Source organism: Dipodomys ordii, unplaced genomic scaffold, assembly GCF_000151885.1.
Source record: "Dipodomys ordii isolate 6190 unplaced genomic scaffold, Dord_2.0 Scaffold332, whole genome shotgun sequence".
Lineage (NCBI taxonomy): Eukaryota > Metazoa > Chordata > Mammalia > Rodentia > Heteromyidae > Dipodomys > Dipodomys ordii.
The window spans coordinates 265676-291455 of record NW_012267548.1 but is presented as its reverse complement, the minus strand read 5'-3'; the positions used below and the strand labels follow the sequence as shown (position 1 = coordinate 291455).

General features: G+C 36.7%; 1 protein-coding gene across 1 annotated transcript; it reads left to right on the top strand.

Annotated features, from left to right (window-relative positions):
- LOC106001610 (vomeronasal type-2 receptor 116-like) lies at nt 1-24719 on the top strand. Its single transcript, XM_013036657.1, is given in 7 exon segments — nt 1-116; nt 18049-18343; nt 19403-20209; nt 21582-21669; nt 21672-21808; nt 22738-22861; nt 23758-24719. Coding segments are annotated over 7 exon segments (2529 nt in total).
- The last annotated feature ends 1061 nt before the right edge of the window (nt 24720-25780 follow it).

The following is a 25780-nucleotide window of genomic DNA, read 5'->3' as shown; positions in this document are numbered from 1 at the left end:
ATGAAGCATCGAGCACACATGGATGGAGATGTGATGATCACTGGGTTTTTCCCTCTCTACACTTTGGGAATAGATCACAGTAACAGTCATGCTTCCAGACAAGAAGAGAACAAGATGTAAGTAATTTGATATTTTATTTCAGTTACAGTTTTATTCTGAGAATGTTCTATGTGTGACGGAACTCTCGGTGTACACATCAATGTTCTCTGTCTCCTCTACACTGATCTCCATCCCTATTGCACCAGGCACAGCTCAGTTTCATTATTGTCTTACATTTTCTGTTGATTGATTTTCTGCCTGCTAACAGGAGAGGGCTCCATTTCCTTCCATGGATCTTCTCCTTTCAGATCTGTAAGTTCTTTACTTTTTTCCAGCTTGCCTGTATCTCCTCCATTTCATGTGTCACTGTAGAAAATGCAGTGAGGTTATTTTAATCAACCTGAGTCACTGGCATGAGTTGTGTATTAAAAGGCTGCCCCTACATTTCCTTACCAAGAGGCAAATAGAAACACCTATATTTTGAGAATGTTGATAAAATTGCTTATAATGGCTCATGCCTGTAATCCTAACTACACATGGGGCTATAATATCTGAGAAAGGAGGTTTGAAGCCAGACCAGGAAGGAAAACTTGTGATAATTTTATCGCTAACTGGCCAGAAGCTAGAAATGAAGTAACCAGGTACTACCTCGGCCAAAAAGCACAATAACAGTGCCCAGACACTGATTTCATGCCTTAGAACTGGCGCGCACACACACACACACACACACACACACACACACAAGTTCATGTGCACTCACACACTCACATATTCTTAGTGTACACAAGCAGTTGCTATTCCAAACTATGCTTTGTGGTATTGTTACATGTCTGATATGCTCCATGACCCAGGTGTTACCAGGCAGCTCAGCATTATGAAATATTCCTTGTGGGAGAATTTTATGTTCCCAAGATGAATTCTTTATTTGTGCATATGCATATTTTTAAAGATTTTTGTCTGTAACTCAGAGTCTCACTAATAAGTGGTATACTAAAAGAAAAAGAGAAGAATAGAAAAAAGACTGCACAGACCTTCAAGAAATTCTAGAAACCTATCTGATTCTTTTTTATATTTTTTTATTGTAAAAATAGTTTATAGAGGGTTTAGAGTTACATGATTAAGGTAATGAGTACATATCTTATGGAGCAGTATTACCTCCTCCCTTGTTTTTCCCATACCATCCCTTCCTTCCATACCTCCCCAAATCCTCCCCAGCCCCCCTGCCCAAGTTGTAAATTTTGTTTTCTACATAGTTTCTTGTACATCTCATTATTACAATGGGTCAACCTGTATCCTTGTTTCAGCATTTTGTTATTTCCCATCCCCTCCCCAAATTAGAAAAATGTATATATTGCAAAAAATATCATTATCTTTATCATCTGCACTGCTTTTTAAGTGCTGGCATGACAACTATAGCCAGAGGCAGCTGCCCACAATTGAGAGTGGAGATGCCAGGATAGGAATTACTCTCTTCTGTGCTATAAAGGATACGTGGTTTCGTTTTATATGTCACTGATATGTTTATAATTCTTACTTTCATGTTGGTCCTGGGATATTAGGTCCTGGGTGCTCTCCTTGAACATTTAAAAAAAATTGTATGGGCAGTTATATGGGCAAGGTAATGTGTACATTTCCTACTGAGCATTGTTGCCTCCACACTTTTTGCTGAAGGATAGTGTTCTAGGATTTGAGCCACAGCTCTACTTCTGGCAATTTTTGGTAGCTAAATGGAGATACGAGACTCACAGACATCCCTGCCCAGGCTGCCTTGAAAACATGATACTCAGGTCTCAGCCTTATGAATAGTGAAGAATAAAGGCATGAAGCATTAATATCTGGCTTAGCTTATTCTTTATATCCAACACTATTTACCCATGTTCTGCTGAGTTTCATTGTTTTAATTTTCCAAAATACATGTAAGTACTTTTGTTAATGTACTCTCATAGACACATTGAGTAGTATGGTTTCAAGCCAATGGAGTTTCTTGACTAACCCCAGATACAAAGTAAAGTCTGGTTTGGGGTAGTAAAAGTTTATATATCCTGTTGACTACAGGTAGAGATATTTATTGACTAAGGTTTTCCTGTAGACAAATAGAGCACTGCAGTTAGACATCAGTAGATGAGAGATTTGATTCATGTCTACGCTCACTGAGGTTCGCTGATGTTTCCCAATTTTGATGCAATATGGTGTTTGTGCCAAGTATCTGGTCCAGGTTGTAGTTCCACACTGCACCCCACACACTTTGATTATATTCACTCACTTATGTGTAAGTATTTTCATATCGTGTCACACATCATTTTTTCCTCCCATATCCCTAATTTCTTCTACTCATTTTCACTTAACTGAGGTAGCTAAGAATAAGCCATTAGTTATTGGCTCACTTTGGACTGTTGCATGCATTTTTATCTCAAAGGTGATACTCTACCACTTGAGCTATACCTCCATTTCAAGCTTTCTGTTGGTTGGATGGAGATAAAATATGCCATGGACTTTTCTGTGATAGCTTGCTTTGATTCAGGATCCTTAGCTGTCAGCTTCTTTCTTAGCTAGGATTGCAGCTATAAGCTACCAGTAGAGGTAGTTTTAACCTTGAAGAATCTCCAAACATTAATTTTTATATGCCATTATCAAAACTTCAATTTTTTCTGGGTTAATGAATAGTTAATGGGTGTCCTGATTGGTCAAATGATTGAATACTCTTCCTCTGTTGTTATTTTCTATTCTAAATTTTAAGTGTCTGTTCCATGAGTGGATTTTTTTCTGTTCTAATACATACTTTTTAGAATTGTTTTCCACTATGCTATTCTTCCTCTGTGAGATGTATAGCTAGCAAGACGTTTAACTATTCATTTGCCTATCCCACCATTTCTTTCATTGTACTGAAGCTTTTCAATTGGATACAAGCACAGTTACTTTACATTTCCAGTGTTTGGGGTGGAAGTTATGGCCTTGTAAGTAAAACAAAGGATTCTGCCATTTAATCAAACCCAGAGAAGAATTATTCATAATCTTTTATGATCTAATGACTTTTGTTATGTTACCTCAGTGTTTATATTTTTCCTCATTTTCACTATCATTTGCAAAGTTCAATTCTCTATTATGAACTAATCAATTTTTTGTCAGTCCTATGGCCTGAACTCTGGGCGTGGGTTCTGTCCCTCAGCTCTTCAGCTCAAGGCTAGTGCCCCTACCACTAGAGCCACAGCACCACTTCTGGCTTTATCTGCTTATGTTGTGGTGAGGAATCAAACCCAGGGCTTCATGCATACTAGGCAAGGACTCTAACCACTGAGCAACCTTCCCAGTCCTGAACTAATCAATTTTGGGATTAAAAAATATATGGTCTACATTAAGTGTTTCACACATGAATTCTCAATTTCACAATGCCACCTCTTGTTACGTGTGTCATGTTCAGGCATGTATTATTTGACACTTTCTCCAAGAATCAGATATCTATTGATTACATTTACTTTTTGGTCATCTATTTCTTTGATCCATGTGTCTGTTTTTATCAGGATGTTTTTTTTCTCTAATGGCTTTTTAGTATAAGTAAAAACCGGTGTAGGGATGTTTTTGAGTTGTTTTTATGTCTTAAGATAGCCCTGGCTAATGGAGAGTTTCCTTTTCATAAAATTCAGTTTTGCCTTTTTTTATTTCTGTGAAGGAAGTAATAGGAATTTTCATTAATTTTTACTAGTCCTAGAATATATATATATATATATATATATATTATTGTCAAGGTGATGGGCATAGCAGTTTTAGTTACATAAATAAGGGAATGCACACATTTCTTGTCAACCTCGTTGTCCCTTCCCTCAATTTTCTCCCATTTTTCCCTTTCCCCAGTGTACCAATCATTTCCAACATTGTCTCATGAACACTGCTGTTACATTTGTTCTCTCCCAGCAATTATTATATAGACTGTGCTGCATCTTCTGTACATGGCTTTGCACTAGTACAGGTATTTTCACCATACTGACTTTGGAATCCAGAATAATGGGAGGTGTGCATTGATACGTGGAATTTTGTTGCTTTACTTCAGTTTTATCACCCTGTTGTTCTTGTAGAACCTCCTTTTGGCTTTATTGTTTCTATTGTGTTTTTATCTCTAATTCTTTTTCTTCTACTTGATTATTTGATTCCTTCTACTCATTTTGGGTTTATTTTTTTAGTTCCTTGAGATGCAGCATATGTTCTTTAGTATAGCATCTCTACTCCTGATTTCAGCAAAGGTTGTTACAATTTCATTTCACTGCTCTTTTTCCATATGTATAGATTCTGGTATTGCTTTCATTTCTGTTTGTTCCAAAGATTGGTAAACTTCTGGAAATTTGCCTTGAAAAACAAGTTATTTAATCATGTATTAATCACTTAATTAAATTTAATGCTGTCAGTTAAATGCTTTATTTTTGATTGAGAGATAATTCATTTCATTTTGATATTATAGGCATATTTTCAGTGTTTTCCATGTTAATTTCTAGCCTTACCACAGTGTAGTTTGCAGGTGTGTTCATTGTACTTTCCATACTTTTAAAATCTGGTTGTTTTTTGTCCTATCCCACAATTTCTCTTGGAGAACACTCAATATGTTGATGAGAGATCGATTATTCAGACATTGGGTGAAATGTTCTATAGGTGTATGTGAGGCTCATCTCATCAAGGGTGAAATTTAATTCTGATACATCCTTGTTGACTTGGTCTCGAGGGTCTCTCCAGGAAATCTAGAGGAATTATTGTATTGAGCAGTATTTCAAAAGTCTCCCTACATAGAGTTAAGGGTTTTGATCTTGTGTTAATATACATTTACAATTGTTATGCCATCTTGTTGATCTGATTGCTTCATCACTGCATTACAAACACTGCACTTTTAATTGCTTTGATTAAGCTTTATATGATGTGATAGATTATGGATACTGTTGCTTTCTTTCCCTTTGATTTGCTTGGATTGTCCTATTCATGCCTTTTATTCCTGTTCATGTATTTTTATTGCTATTGTAAAGATGATGTACAGAGGTTACAGTTACATGTGCAAGATGAAGTGAATATTTCTTTTCCAATAATGTCACCTCTTCCCTCACTGTATTTCCTTCCTATCCTTACCAACTAGGTCTATAGTTTATTTTCAAGATAGTGTCTAGTGAGTAGCACTGCTGCATTTGTTCACTCTTTGTTCCACCTATTCTGTGACTCCATGCTCACAAAAATAGCAACAAAGAAAACAACCCTCTTGTTCCCATTTCTTGGAGTTCTTTTTAACAAATATTATTTTATATGATCATATGCACATAGGTATTACGTCTTTGTGTTGTGTTCCTCTCCTGAGTATGTTCTCCTTTGTTCTCACCGTGTAGAATGTCTAGAGACCTGTATAATTTATGACATACAAGGATTTCATTGAGGTTTCGGATCCAGTTAGAATTGATGTTGGTGAAAGGTGATGTATAAATATCTAGTTTAAATTTTCTGCACATGGATGTTCACTTTTGCCAGCATCATTCTTTCAGCCTATATTTTTGGTTCTTTTATGAAATATTAGATAGCTGTAGGTCTTTGTGTTCATTTCAGTGTTCAGTTCTTTTTTCCTGTACCATGTTGTTTTATAACTATGGCTCTCTAATAGTGCTTGAAGTTCAGTATTGTTATTCATACAACACTGTTCTGACCACTAAAAATTACTTGGCTTTCACAGTTTTTACTTTCACAGTCTTTTCTTGTTCTCTATGAGTTTCTGGATTGGTATCTCTATCGCTTTGAATAATTTTGTTTGGATTTTAATGGATATTGCATTGAATTTTTAGTTGTTTTGGGTAGTCTTTCCATTTTCACAATGCTAATATTTCCAGCCCAGGAACACAGAATATTTTTCTATCTTCTTAAGTCCTCCTTGCTTTCCTTTTTCAAATTATTGAAGTTTTCACTACAGTGGTCTTTTACCTATTGGTTAATTCCCAGGTATTTTATATTTTTGGTTGCAAATGGGGTTGCTTTTCTAATTTCAGCCTTGATTTCCTGTAAGTGGCATAAAGAAAAATAATTAATTTATGTGGGTAGATTTTGTCAAAGTTCACGATCAATTTTAGTAGCTACAGAAGAGGAAATTTTGGGATTGCTTAAGTACATGACCATGTCATTTGTAAAAAAGGATAATTTTACTCTCCCTTCCCTATTTGGTTCACCTAAATGCTTTTCCCCTGCATATTTCTCTTGCAAGAAATTCCAATATTATATTGAAGAGGAGTGGAGAGAGTGGATATCCTAGTTTTGTTTCTGAATTTAGGGGAAACGTCTTTAGATGTTCATTGGCTGTAGAATTCCAGATACAGTTTTTACTGAGGAATGTTCCAAAGATTCCTAGCTTCTCCAGACCTTTTATCATAAAGGTGTATGGACATCGTCAAAAGCTTTTCTCTGTATCAATTGAGTAATTCATGTAGATTTTGGCCTTGCTTCTGCTGATGTGCTATAGTGTGTTAATTGACATAGATATGTTAAACCACATTTGCATCCCTGATATGAATCCCCTTTGATCATATTGTATGATTTTCTGGATCAGTTGTTGGATTCTGTTTGCCAGTATTTTGTTGAGAGTTATTGCTTCAATGTTCATTGAGGAGAAAACAGAGTTGTCTTTTCTCTGTGTGGCCCTCTCTTGTTTGGAAATGAGTGTAATGCTGGCTTCATAGAATGAGTTATGTTCCTTCCCTTTCTATTTCATTGAAAACTTTGAGTTGCACTGATGAAAATTTTCCTTTAAAGATCTTTTAGAATTTAGCTGTAAAGCCATCAGGTGCTTGGCATTTCTGGGGAGGGACGTCTGTTATTGTCAATGCAATTTCATTGCTTGTGAAGGGCTTATTTTTTTAATTATGGGTTTTTAATTCATTTATTATTTCTAATTTTTATTTTAGAGTTGATATACAGTGGGGTTACAATTACTTGAGTTGGATAATAAGTGATGAGTACAATTCTTTTTGAATCATATCTGTTCTTTTATCACTCTCTCCCTTTCTTTCCCTCCTATCCTCACCCATACCATATCCAGTTCATTTTCTACAGTGTCTAGTGAATATCACTGTTGAGTTTGTTCATTAGTTCCACCTTTCATGTGTTCTCCCTTACCCTCCCAAATACAGACTAACAAACTGAAAGAGGTAAAGAGAACAAAAACAGCAACAATTGCAAATAAAAATAACCTTTGTTTCCTTTTGTTGGAGTTCATTTCATAGAATACTATTTTCAATAGTCATCTTTACATACCCATTGAGCCTTTTCTCACCACTCCTCTGCATATCCTCCTTTTGTCTCTGTATGTTAATATCTAGGATCTTATATAAATTATCATGTCCCATAATCTGTGTGGAAATACATACAATATTTACTTGTTGTAGTCAGTCAGTTTGCTTACTTATAGATTTATAGGGACATTCAGTTACCACAAAGAAGGAAACAATGCAGCTTATACTTCTTACTTTGTGTAATATAATTTTTCCAAGGTTTTTCATTTCCTTAAAAAAGTTAAAGTATCATTCTTCCTGAAAGATAAGTATTTTACCATTGTGTGTGTGTGTGTGTGTGTGTGTGTGTGTGTGTACATAGATACATACCATATTTTCTTGTTTTCTTGTTCATTCATCCACCGAGAGATAACTGGGATGACTACCTTCTTGACTTGCTAAACAATGCTGCCATAAACATGTTTTTTCTTGGGGCTTTAGTGTGGACTTTTTTGTGACTGTTGAATAAATGCCAACAAATGGAATTGCTGGGTCATATGGAAGCTCTATAATTAGTCTTTTAAGGAACTTCCATACTGCTTTCCAGAGCGATTGAACAATATTACATTCCCACCAAAAGTATAATTGAGTTCCCCTGGGGCCACATCCCTGCCAGCATTTGTTATTGTTAATTTTCCTGATAATGGCCACTGTAACTGGACTAGTTAGAATCCTAATAATTTTGAATTGCATTTTTCTTTTTAAATATTATTTTATTGTAAAAGTGATGCAAAGAAGGGATACAGGTATATATGTAAGGTATAGAGTATATTTCCTTTTAAACAGTCCTACCCTATCCCTGGTTTCCCCACTTTCCCTCCCCTAACATCCCTTCTCCCCAAGTTGAAAGTTCTATTTCCAACATAGTGTCTAATGAGTATTGCTGTTGCAATAGTTTACTCAGACCCTCTTTTTCTCTGATTCCCATTCTCTTCACAATCAGATCAACTTATATATAAGAAAAAGGGTACAGAAATCAGTAACTGTGACCACAAATGAAAGAAAAAGGCATTGTTTCCTAAGGTATTGAACACACTTCATCATCTATCGATTGACCATTTTTTCTTTCTCTGAGAAGTCTCTCTTTAAGGTCTTTTGCATTTTTATGGTTGGGTTGTTGAGTTTTGTAGTTTTGTTTTGTGGTGTGACTTTTTAACTCTAGGTATATGTTAGATGTAACCTCTTTGTTGAAAAGCTAGCCAATGTTTTCTCCCATTCTGTGGTCTGTTCATATATCTTCCTAGCTATGTCCCTTACCATTCAGAATCTCTTCAGTTTAATACTGTCCCAATTTTTCCAGTCTTTCTTTAATTTTTTGTGATTCTGCATCTTTGTTTAGAATGTTTTACCCTGTGGGTAAAAGGCTTAGATGTTACCTGAGCGCTTCTTGTAGAATTTACACAGTATTTGGCATTAATTGAGGTCTTTGATCCATTTAGTGTTGATGCTAGCTTAATGTGATATATAGGTATATAGCTTCTGTTTTCAGCATGTAGATAGCCAATTTTGCCACCACTGTTTGTGTAAGAGTCTATCTTTCTTGGAAACTGTGTTTTTGATTCCCTTACCAAATATTAGTTGATTATATGTTTGTGAGATTGTTTCTGTGTCTACTATTCTGTTTGATTGGGATTCAGGCTTATTCTTGTACCAGTACAGAGAAGTTTTTATTACTATGGCATTGTAATAAAGATCTTTATTATTCCATATAAATGTTTGATTTCTCTATTCCTTTGAAGAAAGTTACTGGAATTTTTATTTGTATTGCAGTGAATTTGTACATTGCTCTGGGAAGAATTGCCATTTTCATGATAATTCTTTTTTATTGTAAAAATGTTGTACAGAGGGGTTACAGTTACATCAGTAGGGTAATGAGAACATTTCATAGAGAGCATTGTTACCTCCTCTTTATTTTCCCCCTACCATCACTTCGCTCCCCACCCTCCTAACTCATCCTGCTCCTCCACTCTGACATTGTAATGTTTGTTCTCAATATAGTGTCCTGTACATCTCGTCATCACAATGAATCAGCCTGCACCCCCATTTAAGCATTCTGCAATGTCCCTTCCCTTCCCCAAATTACATACAAAGTGTAGAAATATATGTACATACAAATGTAAATACAAAGTGTAGAACACTGGCTCAAATCCAGTGAAAACCAGGAGCAAAACCATGGGATGATTTTACTTTTCTTTAGGTCAGTTCCAATGTCTTAATAAGAGTTTTTATATCCCACTCATGATAATCAGGGGACAGAACAGATAATGAATAATCCAGAGGAGATTTCCCAAATAGCTCTACAAACACTGCTGGCAAACATGGTAAATGAAAAGTTCAAAAACATAAAAAGGACTCTGTATGAGCATGATAGGGAGAGAGAGGAGGCAAACCAAAGGCTAATACAGGAAAAGGTTGAAAACATACTAAGGACTCTGTATTAGCGTGATAGGAAGAGAGAGGAGGCAAACCAAAGGTTAACACAGGAAAATCATGAGCGTGAGGAAGCTACTCAAAAACTGATACAGGAATTGCATGAGCAGCTTGAGATCACTCAAAGAGAAAGGTAGGAATGGCGTGAGCAGGCTGAGAACACTCAAAGAGAACTACAGGAATGGAGTGAATGTGAGGAAGCTAAGCAAAGAGTAATACAGGAATTGAGAGCAGGATGAGAATACAGAAAGATCACTAAAGGCATTCATGGAACCCACAAACAGAGAGCTGAAGGAAGTCAGGGAGACCTCAAAGGAATTGCTGAATAGACCCGGGCAGAAGGAATGGGAGTCCAAGGAAACCATAACCAATCAACTAAGTGATTTGAGAATAAACACTGAACACCAAATTAAGGAAGTAAAGAAGTTCATACAAGATCTAAAACAAAGCTTCAATAAAGAATTAGAAGCCATCAAAGCTGACCAATTGGAAGGAAAAGAAATAAAAAACAAAGTAGAAAGTCTTGACTCCAGGTTAGACCATGCAGAATATCGAATCTTGGTGATTGAAGACAGCCTAGATATTATAGAGAAAGAACATAAACCATCCAAGGCAAGTCCAAGAAATATGATAGATCTATTCAACACTTAGAAGACACCATCAGAAGGCCTAATCTAAGGATAATGGGTATAGAGGAGCACCTAGAAACAGAAGTTAATGGTCTAGAAAATTTGTTTAACAGGATCCTAGCAGAGAACTTCACAAACACGCAAAAAGATAGGCCTATTCAGATACAAGAAGCTTTTAGAACTCCAAATAGACCAGACCAGAACAGGACATCCCACCATCACATTATAATCCACACAGGATCAATTCAGAACAAGGAAAAGATCCTTAAAGCTGTCAAGGAGAAGGGATCAATCACCTATAAAGAGAAACCAATTCGAATCACCTCAGATTTCTCAGCAGAGACAATCAAAGCAAGAAGAGCCTGGAATGATGCCCTAAAGACAAACAACTATCAACCAAGAATACTCAGCTAAACTCTCCTTCATAACTGAAGGCCAAATAAAAACCTTCCGTAGCAAAGAAAAATTGAAACAATACATCTCCACCAAACCAGCCCTACAAAAGATTCATAAAGATGTCCTACACATAGAAAACCAACAAAACCACAATAAAGGCCAAGAAATTACACCCAAACTGAGAATCCAAGAACCATAGGAAGAACCCAGTTTTTGAAGCCCTCAAGAAGGTGGATAACATGGCAGGAACTCCTAAATACCTCTCAGTCCTATCTCTCAACATTAACAGACTTAATTCTCCAATTAAGCAACATAGACTGTCTAGTTGGATTAAAAAGCAAGATTCTTTTATCTGCTGCCTTCAGGAGTCACATCTTTCCCATAAAAGCAAATACATTTTCAATGTTAAAGGCTGGAGCAAAATCTACCAAGCAAACAGCCCCATAAACAGGCAGGAGTTGCAATCCTAATATCAGATAAAATAGACTTCAAATTAAAATTCATGAGAAAAGATAAAGAAGGTCGCTACATACTAATTAAGGATCTTTCCTTCAGGAGGATATTACAATTCTAAATATCTATTTGCCAAACAACTGAGCACCCAAATTTATCCAAGAAACACTACTTTCCCTCAAATCCCATATAGACCAAAGACATTAATTGTTGGTGATTTTATCACACCACTTTACCCACTAGATAGATCAACTTAGCAAAAACTCAACAGAGAAACTGCAGATCTAAACAACTGCATAGATCAACTAGATTTAACAGATATCAACTGAATATTTCACCCAGCAGCATCAGAATACACGTTTCTCTGTGCAGCACATGGAACATTTTCCAAAATAGACCACATTTTAGGCCACAAAGCAACTTGTCCAAATTCAAAAACATTGAAGTTATACCTTGCATTCTCTTAGACTGCAAGGGAATAAAATTAGAACTCAACACCAAAAGCCACCAAAGAAAGTCTGGTACCACTTGGAGGCTGAACAACACACTGCTGAATCATGAGTGGGTCATAGAAGAGATTAGATAGGAAATTCAAATGTTCATGCTATTCAACAAAAATGAGCACACAAATTACCAGCTCCTCTGGGACACAGCAAAGGCAGTACTCAGAGGCAAGTTTATTGCTCTGAGTTCCTACATCAACAAATTGGACAGATCTGAAACCAACAATTTAATGAGACATCTGAACCTCCTTGAAAAAGAGCAGCAAGATAAACCCCAATCCTGTAGATGGAAAGAATAATTAAAATTAAATCAGAATTAAATGAATTAGAATCCAAAAAATCTATAGAAAGAATCAACAACACAAAGAGTTAGTTCTTTGAAAAAATTAACAAAATTGGCAGACCCTTAGCAAATCTCATCAGAAAACGAAGAGAACACACCCAAATAAATAAACTCAGAGATGAGAATGGAAACATCACCGCAGAAGCAACTAAGATTCTTAACATTATAAGGGAATACTTCTCAAAACTTTATGCTAATAAGTTTGAGAACTTGGCAGAAATGGACCTTTTCCTAGCAAGTATTGACATGCCAAAACTAAACCAAGATGAGTTAAACCAGCTTAACAGGCCCATAACAAGCATTGAAATAGAAACAGCAATAAGAGACTTCTCATCTAATAAAAGTCCAGGACCAGATGGTTTTACAGCAGAATTCTACAAGGCCCTCAAAGCAGAGCTAACTCCAATACTACTTCAACTCTACAATGATATTGAAAGAGAAAGTTCACTACCAAACACATTCTATGAAGCCATCATAACCCTCATCCCAAAACCAGGCAGGGACTCATCAAAGAAAGAGAACTATAGACCCATTTCCTTGATGAATATTGATGCAAAACTTCTCAACAAAATTTTGACCAATCGACTTCAACAATTCATCAAAAAAATCATACACCAAGATCAAACAAGATTCATTTCAGGGATGCAAAGCTGGTTCAATATATGCAAATCAATTAATATAATTCATCACATCAACAGGAACAAGGATAAGAACCACATGGTTATCTCAATAGATGCAGAAAAAGCATTCAACAAGGTCCAACACCCCTTTATCATGAAGGTTCTGGAAAAATTAGGAATCCATGGGACATTCCTCAATACAATAAGGGCTGTATTTGACAAACCTACAGCCAGTATTATACTTAATGGGAAAAACTAAAGCGTTTTCCTCTTAACTCAGGAACCAGACAAGGATGTCCACTCACTCCACTTCTCTTCAGTCTAGTATTAGAATGCCTAGCTACAGCAGTAAGACAAGATGCAAACATAAAGGGGATTCAAATAGGGAAAGATGAAGTAAAACTCTCCCTCTTTGCAGATGACATGATCTTGTATTTATAGAATCCCATAGACTCCACTCCCAAAATACTCAAGCTGATTCAAAACTTTTGCAAAGTAGCAGGGTATAAAATTAGCCCTCAAAAATCAATGACTTTTCTGTATGCCAAGACTGAGAAAAGTGTGGCTGAAATTAGGAAAGCAACTCCTTCAGGAAATTAGGAAAGCTAGGTCCTTATATATCACCCTGCACCAGAATCAACTCCAAATGGATCAAAGACCTCGGAGTCAAAGCAGACACTTTGAAAACATTGCTGGATGGAATAGGAGAAACCCTAGGTCTCCTTGGCACAGGCCAAAATTTTCTTAATAGGGACCCAGAAACACAAGAAATCAAAGAACGGTTGGACAAATGGGGTTGCATGAAATTGCAGAGAATGCTACAAACCACACTAAAGCTGTCAGCATGACTATATTTATTGCAGCATTATTTACTATAGCTAAGATATGGAACCAACCCAGATGCCCCTCAGTAGATGAATGTATCAAGGAAATGTGGTATATATATATACACAGTGGAATTCTATGCCTCCATCAAAAAGAATGACATTGCCCCATTTGTTAGGAAATGGAAAGGCTTGGAAAAAAATTATATGAAGTGAAGTAAGCCAGGTCCAAAGAAACATAGGTCCCATGGTGTCCCTTATTTGCAATATCTAGTATATGTCTGAGTCAAGCAGAAAAGGTCAGATAAGTTGATGTTAGGGAAATGAACCCTAAGATATGTATTCAAATGTTTTTTTCTTCCATGTGATTGTTTTTTTAACACATTTATAAGATCATTTCTTTGTTGCTTTGTATGTCCCTCCCCCACAGTATTACCCCTGCTTTCGCTGTATTTCATGTCAGTATAATTTGTGGAGGGGAAGGGGAAAAACAAATCGTTTAAATAGGGATATAGGTGGACCCATTGCAACAATGAGATGTACAAGTCGTTATGTGGAAAATGAACTTTACAACTTTCGTTCGGGGGGGGAGGATTGGGTGGGGGGAGCGATGGATGGATGGGAAGGGATGGGAAGGAGAAGCAAAGGAGGAGGCTACAATGCTTGATAAGAAATGTACTCATTATCTTGCCCATGTAATTGTAACCCTTCTGTACAGTATTTTCACAATAAAAAAAACAAAAAAAGTGTTTTCATAAATTTTCACAATATAGATCCTTCCCATCTTTTTTTATTTTCATTTTAATTTTTTGTGAATGTACTGTACAGAGGGGTTACAATTACATGGGCAAGATAATGCGTACATTTCTTATCAAGCATTGCAGCCTCCTCATTTGTTTACCCTTCACATCCTTTCCCAGCCTCCACCCCCACACCCAATCCTCCCTCACCCCCTTGCACCAAAGTTGTAAAGTTCGTGATCCTTCCCATCTTTGCTTAAGTATTTTGTGAGGCTAATACAAAGGTGTTGTTTGCTTTATTACAGTATCACTCTTCACATTGTTGGAACACACGGTGCTGCTGAGTTTTGTGGTTTGATTTCATACCTCTCTCCTTTGCCAGTTTATATCAACTCAAGTAGCTTGGGGTGAGGAATTCTACAGGATTCTTTAAATACAGGATCATACTACCCACCAAGAGGGATATCTTTACTACTTATTTCTCTTGCTAGGTATTCCAGCAGTATGTTCAATAGGAATGAAGAGATAGGCATCCTTGTGTTGTTTATAATTTAGAGGGAATGGTTTTTCCCATGAAGTATAATGCTGGCTCTAGGTTTGTCGTAGATAGTCTTTATTATATTGAGGAACTTTCCATGGATTCATAACTTCTCTAGAGATTTTATCATAAATGGATGTTGAATCTTGTCAAATAATTTTTCTGAATATATTGAAAAGAAAGATCATGTGGTTCTTATCTTTGCTTCTGCTGATGTGTTGTACTACAGTAATTGACTCATGTATATCAAACCAGGTTTGCAATCCTGGAATGAATCCAATTTGAACATAATGTATGGGTTTTTTTTCCCGGTTACTTGTTGAATTTGGTTGGCTCGAATTTTGTTGAGAAGTTTTCCATCAATGTCCATCACAAAAATGGGTCTATAGTTCTCTTTTATTGATGAGTTTCTATCTGGTTTGGGGATAAGTGTTATGTTGGTTTCATAGAATGACTTTGATAGTGATCTTTCCCTTTCTGTTTCATTGAAGAGTTTGAGGAATATAGAGTGAGTTCCGATTTGAAGACATTATAGATTTCTGCTGTGCATCCATCTGGTCCTTTATTGCCATTTCAATTGCATTAATTGTTATGGGCAATTTAGATTACCACCTGGAAATAGTCCTCCAAGGAAGAAGTCTGTGACAAGGTACAGACAGATTCTGGAGCCAGTTTTGAGCTGGCCAGCAGGAATCTTCTTGAGGGGCCTCTGTGTCTAGATCTAGCAGTCCCAAAGTCCTCTTCCTGTTTCCCCCTACCATGGTCCTATGGTGTCTCTCCTCCTTTGTGTTGTGTGGCAGCAGCAGCAGCCTCTCTATAGGGGTCCCCAAGCTGATTCAGATGTTTGTCATTCTTTCCCTCCTTGTGTTTCTAGGGTTAAGGCAGCCTGGTGTGATTTTGTCAGTATTACACTGTATTCTGTTTAAGGGTGATTGGTCGTACTTTAGGCATGTCCTTCTGCATCTGCCTGGGCTGTCTGGTGAGGCTAGATGCAGAGGCTGTAGCCCCTCAGCAGTGGTCTGCATACTGTCTTGTTATCTTCTGCTCCCGTGTTTCTGCTGTGAGATTTCTTCTGTATTTGAATGAATCCCTACAGGTTTAAAGTTTGATTGGTGTGGATCTCTTGAGGTGAAGTGGATGCAGGGAATTTAAATAGCTGTTTTGCCAGACACATCTAAAGAGTTTACATGTGACAATGCCATGATCTTCCCACAAGTGTCAGGTCAGACTTAGAGGTGCACCATTAAGTTATTGACTTGGGATTTTTCTAAATGGTTGATGCAAGCACTTATAGACATGAACTGTCCTCTGAGAACCGCCCTTGGTGTGTGCCAAAAGAGTTGATATGTTATGTGTTCTTTCACATTGAATCCCAGAAATGATTAAATTTCCATTGTTATTTATCTCTTCAAAGAACTCATAAATGAATTGCTCAGTTTCCATGAGTTTGAGTATTTTGTTGTGATTCATTTGCTGTTGTACTCAAGTTTCATTGTGTTCATAGGAGACATGAAACATTCTTGTATATTTTTCTTGTTTATGAATGTTTCGGTTTTGTGGTCTGAAAAACTTACAGTATTACATGTAGGAATTGTCCAGTGGAGATACATTCTCTTAACTGTCCTTCTCTGGGAGCAACTTTATCCTTAATTTCTACAGGATAGCTTTGCTAGGTACAATACTCTTGGTGGATAACTTAGATGTTTTTTATTTTCAGTACTCTAAAAGTCTCTTGCCATGTTCTCTTGACTTACACAGATTCTATTGAGGAATCAGATGTTATGGAAATGGGTATACACCTATGGCATTTGGGTTCCATTTCTGTTATACTTTAGAGAATCATCCCCATATATTTAACTGGTGAGTGCTTCATGCTAAGACAGCTTATTTTAGATGTTATGCTCAAAAATTTGAATATTCTTGGCTGGGATGGTGGCTCAGTGGTAGCATGTTTGCCTCACATGCATGAGGCCCTGGGTTTGATTCCTTTTCACCACATAAGCAGAAAAGATGGAAGTTGTTCTGTGGCTCAAGTTATAGAGCACTAGAATTGAGCTGAAGAACTAAGGGACAGTGCCCCGGTCCAGATTTTAAGCCCCACAACTGATTAATAAAAGGATTATCCTTTCATGTTAAGGCCTTTTATTTTGTATGTGTACCTACATCTGCTTTATTGAAAATACTTTCCTCAGCTTTTGACAAACCTTTTTCACACATCTTCATTCCTCCTACATTTATATGTTCAATTAGATTTTCCTCAAGCTCACTATTTTATTCTGTTTAGAACTTTTCATAAAATGATAGGCTTTCATTGTGAATATTTCACATATACCTACAGTATATATTGAACAAGTTGATCATTTCATTAGTATTTCCAACATGATTTCATTGTTTCCTTTTAGACAATACCACTTGATTTCATTATATAAATTTATTTAGAATATGCACTCTCACAAGCATGCATGTACACACACACACACACACACACACACACACACACACACACACACACCTTGGCGCACAGACAAGCCACCAAGAACGAAAGAGGAAAAGTACTTTGATCCTCTTTACCTCACTGTATTGGTTCCTTTTCAATATCTCAATCTAAACATATTGGAAAGAGAGTAGTGATCAGTGCATTTTACTATGGTGGCATTAAAACTGGGATTTCTATGCAAAGCTTACCTACAATTCTCTCCTCAGCCCTTATGTCAGGTGTTTCTCTCTCCAAAAAGAGTTCCTTGAAATTGGATGCATCCTTTTTGTTTTGTTACATAAAGAAAAATAAAATTCCTTCCACTGATAGTTCTGCTCTTTTCCTGGTTTTTATCAGTAAGAGCTATTCAGTATTTTGAGTCTGTGAGCAGACCTTGCTTCTGGATATTGCTCTTAAATTAAAATTTCCTTATGTTATAAACACATAACATAAACTTGGTGACTCAAAACACCAGAATTATTTTCTACAGAGGTGTAGCTAGTTGTCCTAATGTAAAGGCAACACAACATTTGCTGTCTCATGAAAATCTAATCCAACAGACAACAGTCTTTTGCTGTGGTAATATGGTAATGAGGAAAACAAGCTCTCCCTCAACTTAAATAAATATCTGTATTCTAGATGTAAGCATAAGAGAATACATTTGCATTCCATTTTAATTGGGGTAATATTTTAACTTATTCCTTGACAAAAAATCAAGCCGTTCATGTGAATTCTTAAATTTTGAAATACTCCTCCTCAATTTCTTTGCTCATTATGCAGGTTAAACTTCAAGAACTATCAGTCTGTTTTGGCCTTGACTTTTGCTATTGAGGAGATCAACAAAAACCCTGATCTTCTATATAACCTGACTCTGGGATATGATATCTATGATGTTCACTTCAGAGGTTGCACAATGTTTAAGAATCTCTTCACTTTTCTCTTTGGGAAGTACAAGATTCCAAACTACTCCTGCATGAGAGAGAACAGGTCTATAGCAGTGCTTACAGGACCATCAGGAATAATATCTGACCAGATTGGGACATTGTTGGGACTCTACAGATTTCCACAGGTGAGGGTAGGTGGTGTGAAAGGATAAAAAAATGTCTAATTTCCTGCCATTTCAGGTTTTAGAATGATAGGAAGAGACTGGATTCATGAACAAATCAAATTTGTGATATCAAAGTGTAATTACTTCAAGGTAGTCAGAAATATATTTTTGCACATTTTGAAAAAAGAGAAGATTTGAACATATAAAAATTTTATAGTTCATTGTTTCAGTGCTTATGAATGATTTTCTTTAATAAATCAGGAAATGGAAAATGACTTTGCTGTGAGAAGCTATGTTGAGCAGGGTACTGATGACTCACACCAGTAATCCTAGCTAATCATGAAACTTGAATCTCCAATTAACCTGCAAGGAGCACAAACTGAATGTGTGACTCCATCAGTACAGCACAAGTCTTGAGGGAAATTGTCAAGGAAGTGCAAAAGGGTATGAGTTTGTGCCCCTCTACTGGCATTCATGTGTACACACACACAAACACACACACACACAGAAGATAATATTTTGAATAAAGTAAATCAGGCTCAGAACAAGAAAGGGTAAAATGTCCTCTCAAATGTGAAAGTTAGATGTAAAATATGAACATGTATATGGAACATGCACATAGCCACTTACATATACACATGATCAATCTGACTAAAGTATGGTATACATAGATGTGGAACTTCATGGTATAACTTTTCTGGTCTATTCACAGTATAAAAAATGAACACCTAAAAGGCGATGCATAGCTTGTCTCAGTGGGATAGGTACTAAGGGAAAAACACAAAGGAATAGGGAATGGATGGGTGGGGAAAAGCATCATGGTATTCAATACGAATGCATCAAACAGAATTAGGAATGTCAGGGAATGGGTGGAATTAATACAAATGGGAAGTCTTAATGGAACTAATGATTTTTACAAGTAAATTTATATATTGTATAACTATTCAAAAACAAATTATTTTCCAAAAACTAAGATAAAACCTACATTCCATCTGCTTCAACTGGTTCTTATCAGACTTCACATCTGAGATTGTGATGCATGACAATCTTCTCATTCATGGAGTGTCCAATTTTCTTTCTCTTTAGTTTACCTTTGGGCCTTTTGATCATGCCCTGAGTGACCATAACAAGTTTCCTGCTCTCTATCAGATGGCCCCAAAGGACACATCAATAGCCACTGCCATGGTCTCGTTACTGCTTCACTTCAGCTGGAACTGGGTAGGACTGTTAACTACACAAGATGAGCATGGTACATGGGTTCTTGCTGAATTGAAGGAAGAGATGGCTAAGAATAGAGTTTGTGTAGCCTATGAGCTAATGATTTCAACCCAAGATGCATCACATATATTCAAACTCATGGCAGTTCATAATGAAATAAATCTACCTTCAGCAAGTGTCCTCATCATATATGGTGATAATGATTCACTGATATTTTTAATGGCATTTATTGAGCAAATTTTTATGCATGGCAAAGTTTGTGTCATGAACTCACAGTGGGATTTCACCCTGAAAAGGAAATATTTCATGATAGGCTCATTGCATGTGACTCTTATTTTTACACACCACCATGTAGGTGTTTTTGGATTCACAGATTTTGTCAAGACAGTTAAGCCTTCCAAATACCCAGAAGACATTTTTCTTGCCAGGCTGTGGTTTCTGTCATTTAATTGCTCTGATTCTGAATCTGACTGTGTGACATGGGACAATTGTCCTCATAGTGCCTCTTTAGATTGGTTGCCTGGACATATTTTTGACATGACTATGTCTGGAGACAGTTACAATATATACAACGTGGTGTATGCTGTGGCCCAGGCTCTCCATGAGATGCTTCTTCATCAAAAAGAAGTTCAATCAGTGGGAAATAGAAAAGGATCACTGCCTTCCTCTGCTCAGGTAATTTCTTCCATGTTGGAGTACACAAAACATGAGCAAAGTCACTTGCTAGATGCATTTCTTACTGTATAAAATTTAATATTTCTGTATGTGTGCATGTGTTTATATGATCATATATATGGTATAGATAATGTGTATATATACATACATATACACATATCATATATATTTGTATCCCTATGTCATATATATCTTGTTTGCTGATATTAACCAGTATATTTTGCAGTATTTGAATGGATTGTCTCAACTCTTAAGCTCTTTCTTTTCTATTATGAGAAAATATTTTAAGTACAAAATTGAAAAATATATAGTCATATTTAAGATATTAAATATTTCAGGTGCTTTTCACACCTCTATACAATTCTTTATATTTCGATGTCTTTAAGGTATTTTTTCTGTTGGTCGTGGGGCCTGAACTCTGGGCCTAGGCTCTGTGCCTGAGCTCTTCAGCTGAAGGCTAGTACTCTACCACTTGAGCCACAGCATCACTTCTGGCCTTTTCTGTTTATGTGGTGCTGAGGAATGGAACCCAGGGCCTTGCCCATGCAAGGCAAGCACTCTCCCACTGAACCACTTGCCCAGCCCCTCTCTAAGGTATTCTAAACATGTGTGAATATGATCTGAAGAAAACAACAGCCCAGTAACAAGGATAAAATATATTCCATCTTTGTATAAATTAATTTTGGCCAGTGCAAGAGCTTGAACACAGTACCTAGGCTATGTCCCTGAGTCTGTGTTAAAGGCTAGCACATAACCACTTCAGCAAAGCACAACTTGCGACTTTTTCTGAGAACTTTATTGGCTACAAAGTTCTCACTGACTTTTCTGCCCCAGTTTGCTTTGAAGCATTATCCTCTGATCTGAACCTCCTGATTAGCTGGGATTACATCCTTGAGCCCCCAGCATCCTGTTTATGAAACCATTAGTTACCAATATCAGCAACATGTTTGTAGCTAGTGTTTTGAAAACTGTCAATTCAGTTTCTCCCTATGAGTTTCTTCAGTCATAGCAAAGGATGACTTGCCATAAACAATTATCAATGTTTTTCATAAGTGACCGAGTTTCATTCAACATTGGGTGTTAAATATTTAGCAAGCACAAACTATAGACATTCACAAGAGTGATTGTGGCAAGCTATAGCAAAATGATTTTTCTGAAAAATCATCCTCTTTTTCTGAGTGACCAGGAAAGATAATTTTTCACTATGATCATTTTGATCCCTCCATGGATTTTCTCCTAAAATACTTCACTAGGTGTTTCTATTATTCTTGAATTCAGAATCAGAGTTTAAAGACCATCAGGAGCTTTTAATATTTCACTTTCTATTGTAACTCTTGGATGTACTTAACCATAAGATGATGTCTTCTTTTAGCTGCACACTTTTCTGAAGAACATCCAGTTTTACAGTCCTATTGGAGATCATGTGATTTGGGACAGGAAAAGGAAATTGGAGCCAGATCATGCATTCTGAATATTTGGAATTTTCCAGAGGGTCTTCAACTTGAGGTGAAAGTAGGAAGGTTTTCTCCATATGCTCCACATGGCAATCAACTGTCCTTATCTGAAGATATGGTAGAATGGGCTATTGGAACTACAGAGGTGATTTAATGTTAAGGACACACAAATCAGCAAAAGTCATCTTTAAATTCTGTAGGTAGCTGAGTTCCAGCAACTTTCTCCTATAATCCTAGAGTCTAATATACCTAAGAGGGGAATATCAGAGTTTAGAATCAGCTCAAACAGGAAACTCTGTAGGACTCATTGCCAATTTACCTTCAAAAGTCTGGAGGTAGAGTTGTGATTAAGGTAGTAGAGTGCTATCCTTGAGCAAAATAGTTCAGGTCCAGTGCCCAGTCCTTAGTTCAAGCCTCAGGTTCAGAACCAAAAGAGAAAAAGCATTTCTACATATTTTTTAATATTTTCATGAGATGTAAATTATATTTTTCTCAGTGAAATTCTAACAATGTGATAAAGGCTCTAAAGAGTTAATTTATGTGGTTTAATGGTTCCTTTTGCTCCTTTCTGTGGAGAGTCATAATAGTTAATTGATCTGCTACTTAAGTATGTTTGGGTAGAGAAATCATTCAAGCCAGCTGTGAGAAGATTCTCACCTCGTGATCACTGTAAAATAAAGTGAAAAAACAGCGGTCCTAGGACTCACATAACATTATAAAGTGGGAGGTCTCCCCCTTGTTCTTTCCCATGTCACAGATGAGTAGGAGAAAGCATATAATGACATGAATTCAAGGAAATCCCATAAGGTTATACACTAGAAATTACTTTCTCACTACTAATTTCTACCTTTTAAAAATCCTATACTTTTCAATAATTCAACAGGCTAGAAATCAAGACTGAAGCACATAGCCTTTGGGAATCATGGAATATGGAATCTATAAAAGAATTCAATAAATCGACTGCACTTACCTGCTTAAAGCATTATACTTAAACATCCCATTTGAAAGGAATGGATTTTTGTAATATTTGGTAAAAGTCTGAACAGTTACTGACACATCCCTGCCTTTCCTCAGACTCCTCACTCTGTTTGCAGTGAGAGCTGTGGTCCTGGATTCAGGAAATCCCCTCAGGAGGGAAAGGCTGCCTGTTGCTTTGATTGTACACCTTGCCAAGAAAATGAGATTGCTAATGGGACAGGTGAGTCCATGACATACAAAGAAATCCTTTATCTATATCTAGTTATCCTCAATCCAAACAAATAAATGGAAAAATATGTATTAAGATTACAGAGTCCATTCACCTTCTCTCTCTTAATAACTAAATTCAGACAAGTGGTGGGATATGATAGAACATGGCTTTGAATTACATATTGAGAAAGATTTTGCAGTCTACTGCAGACAAAATTATGTCCAGGAATTCTTCTTATAACTAATCCTTAGGACCAGTCTAAACTCTAACATAAAATTAAAAATAAGTCCTATAAGGCTAGTAGTCATCGTAAGACTTACATTTTACTCACAGAAAACATGGATCTTGCTTATCTTTATTTCCCAGTGTCCAGAGCTCTTCCTGGCACAGGGCAAGATGTCAGCAAGCTAGACTCAGTTTAAGAAGTGAGCATGACTATAGAGGGTCCAAAAATGATCAATCCATTCCTACAACCTCACAGGTAAGCAGGCAAGGCAAGCATAATGAGATGAAATCAAGGATAATATCCCATAAGGTAAAATTAATGTCTTACAGAAACATATAGGGCAATATAAGCTGTATAATTCCAATTTTAATACGATTGCAGGACTCTTAATCAGCATGACAAAAAGTCAAAAATTAATATGATATTGCAATAGCCCAACTATTCCATTATCAATACATGGGATAGGCATTGAGCAAAAAAATATTGGATAAAAAGCCTGAATAAAGAAGAAGATAAAAATGGGAGGTTGTATGACATGGGGAAAAAAATAAAAAAAAAACACTTCCATGATAGTAAAGGCTGACATCTGACGATTTCAGCTTACTGAAAATTTTCCTAAATTCTCTGAAGAATATGATGTTAATAAAAAGGAGTAATGGTAATATACATGTCTCACCAGTTATGGAGCAATGTGTGAAGTGTCCAGATCATCAGTATGCCAACATACAGAGGACTCAGTGCTTGTTGAGAGCTGCAAGTTTCCTGGCTTTTGGAGATCCCTTGGGCATGTGTCTGGCCTGCATGGCTCTTTGCTTTTCCATGCTAACTGCTGTTGTTCTTGGGATGTTTGTGAAACACCAAGACACTGCCATTGTCAAGGCCAATAACAGGGCTCTCAGCTACATCTTGCTCATCTCCCTCATCTTCTGTTTCCTCTCTTCCTTGCTGTTTCTTGGTCATCCCAATGCAGTCACATGCATCCTGCAGCAGATCACATTTGGGGTTGTGTTCACTGTGGCTATTTCCACAGTGTTGGCCAAAACAGTGACTGTGGTTCTGGCATTCAAAGCCACTTCCCCAGGAAGAAGGATGAGGTGGCTGCTGGTATCAGGGGCTTCTAACTTCATCATCCCCATCTGCTCCCTCATCCAGGTGACTCTCTGTGGACTCTGGCTGGGAACCTCTCCTCCCTTTGTGGACACAGATGCACACTCTGAACATGGCCACATCATCATCCTGCGCAACAAGGGCTCCCTCGCTGCTTTCTACTGTGTCCTAGGATACCTGGGCTTTCTGGCTCTGGCCAGCTTCACTATGGCTTTTCTGGCCAGGAACCTGCCTGACATCTTTAATGAAGCCAAGTTCCTGACCTTCAGTATGCTGGTGTTCTGCAGTGTGTGGTTCACCTTCCTGCCTGTCCACCACAGTGCCAAGGGGAAGGTCATGGTGGCTGTGGAAGTCTTCTCCATTTTGGCCTCTAGTGCAGGACGTTTAGGCTGTATTTTTGCCACAAAGTGTTATATCATGTTGTTAATGCCAAATAGAAATTCTCTGCATGGCTTTAGGAAAAAAGTCATAGTTAGACAAATAAACATTCTCAAAATTAAACATATAGGGTTGATCAATATACAGAAGTTCTGATCTAAAGCTACAGTAATTATCTCTTCTTGTTATAGTTTATATTATAGAATTTGGATATCAAAGACTAAGGATCCTAGTGTGAATTTTCCAAGCATTAGTAGTCACAAATGATGGTGATGACAATTTAAACTGGAATTTTGCTTCTACATTTTTGGTTGCTCTTATTTAATCTGTGCTTAATTCTTTCATCCCCTCTTCCTAAGGTCTTTTCAGTGTTGTCTTTCTCAATAACTCTTCTAAATGTTACAGTATATTAACGTCCTCTCTGCACACCAGCATGTTGCAGACTCCTCAAATCCATTTTATTAATATTAAATATTTCCTCTGCACATATTTATATCTTTTAATACTGTTCTTAGATATTGCTTTGTTCAATACTTGTTTATTTCTTTTTTATGTTTTTTAACTGAAATACATAGTATACAGAGGGGTTACAGTTACATGAGTAAGGTAATGTGTGGGTTTATTGTTTCTCTTGTATGTTCTTCCCCGATGGTATAAACCCTGTTTTCACTGTATTTGACGTCGGTGCCCTGCATCTTGTATATATATATTTCTAATTTGGGGAAAGGAGAGGAAATACTTGTATATTTCAACTCACACATTCACCTCTTGAAGTTATCTTGAGTCACTTTTGTGGGACTTTTTTCTCTGTCCTGGTCTCTCTTTTGCTTTTTCTCTCTCCATCTCCTTTTTAGTCTTCCTGGTTTTTTTTTTCTTTCCTCTTTCTCCTCTTTCCTCATATACCTTAGGAATGACTTGTGTGTGTTAGAAGAAATAAATTTTTACTTAAGACTTCAATGTATAAGATTTTTGGAGTTTCTTCCTATGATTAAACTATACCATGTATAATAGTAAACCCATTATGACCTGGATATGCTTTTTATTTTATCGTTTATTAATCATTATATTTTAATTTCACATTAAAATTTTGAATATTAAATACATATAAAGATATTTCTTGTAATATCATCACTTCTAACAATCTGTTCAAATAAGAAAATTTTTACTTGCCACATTTCAGGACTCTTGTTAAGGACAGATTTACTTATTGTTCAAAT